The sequence below is a fragment of the Garra rufa genome, chromosome 2, assembly GCF_049309525.1.
Source record: "Garra rufa chromosome 2, GarRuf1.0, whole genome shotgun sequence".
Classification (NCBI taxonomy): Eukaryota; Metazoa; Chordata; class Actinopteri; order Cypriniformes; family Cyprinidae; genus Garra; species Garra rufa.
The window spans coordinates 53,247,712-53,249,037 of NC_133362.1; the positions used below are offsets into that span (position 1 = coordinate 53,247,712).

Genomic DNA, 1,326 nt, shown 5'->3' on the forward strand with positions numbered 1-1,326 from the left:
TATTTGATGATGAGTTTATAGCCTACTTTATACTTGTATATTACGGTCAGGGCCTACTGTGCAGCCTGTTAGAAAGGACAGTTAGCAAAAATAGCAATACAACGGTCATGTGCCAATCATATAGCCAATTATAAAACCGTATTTGATGTGCCCAGAATTGATCCGTTTTAAAAAAGTGCTCTTATCAAATAAATTTAAATGTTTAAAAATAATTAACTGATAAAATATTTAACTGTCTGATGAAATGAAGGTAACACTTTAGTGTACATTTTTAAATAAATTTAATTACAGCTACTGCAAGCGATTTTTAATGCTGAAAATTCATTTATCCTTTGCGGAAACTTCCGCATATTTTTAGGGAGCGCAGGTCATGATTGCTTAGCAACGACAGACGCCACGGCAGCTCAGGCTACAGAGCGGTTTGGATAGAAAGAAAAAGCGGTGCGCCTTGCGTTTTCCACGTGTTTTTAGGCGCGACATGTATTTTATCACCACTACTGTCACTGTTTCCATCTTCATTGCTCCAAAATATGATGCAAATCACATGTAGAACAGCATTCTCCATCCAATTTTAGTGTTTCAGATGCTGACAAATTATTTTATGCATGCATGATTCCCCTAGTAAAAAAGTAATAGATTTAAAATGCATTTATTTAACAGAAAGTATATTTCAAATCTATTAACATATTTAATGACATATCGCTCAAAACATATTGATATAAAAATAATTACATTTTATATGGAGGAGTACTAGTGCACAAAGCACATTTCTTAATGTTAATCAAAAATATGTTTCATGTCACTATGGATGAGAATTGTATGATAATAATTAAAGTGTACACAACGTTTACTTGCAATAGTTGCACTTTAGCACAGTCAAGTATATCTTTAGTTGGACTTCAGTACTACTTCTGCATTAAGTTGATTACAATTGATTTGTTCCAGTTTAATAGGCTTGAAATATACCAGGTTGGTATACTAAAACTACAATTACAGAGTATTTTTTATTAAGTAAATAATAAGTAAATTTATTTGTAGTATACTTAGCATGAAATAAATATATTGTAAGTATATTTTAGTATATTTATTTTTCACTAAGGTCACTTCTACTGTAACACATTACTGGTAATGCCCTAGATCAATGTCCTGCTCAGTAAATAAGCTTCAGCTAGTTGTGTATGTATAGTAGCAGCTTGAGTACTTAACTAGAAACCAAATTTATCACATCAGCTCCATTTTATTTTTAATACACTGGCTGCCTGACAAGTTTTTTTTTTTTTTTTTTAATTGTATGAATTTGAAAGCACTGAAGTGTCCAGCTCCCAC

At 31.7% G+C, this 1,326-nt stretch overlaps 1 protein-coding gene across 1 annotated transcript in view; it reads left to right on the forward strand.

Annotated features, from left to right (window-relative positions):
• Positions 1–478: 478 nt before the first annotated feature.
• The window catches only part of LOC141325985 (BAG family molecular chaperone regulator 5-like), a 5,301-nt gene continuing 4,453 nt past the window's right edge, over positions 479–1,326 (forward strand). Inside the window, exon 1 of the mRNA XM_073834701.1 lies at positions 479–546. Within this exon, the coding sequence (XP_073690802.1) occupies positions 479–546 (68 nt within the window). The remainder of the gene's footprint in view (positions 547–1,326) is intronic.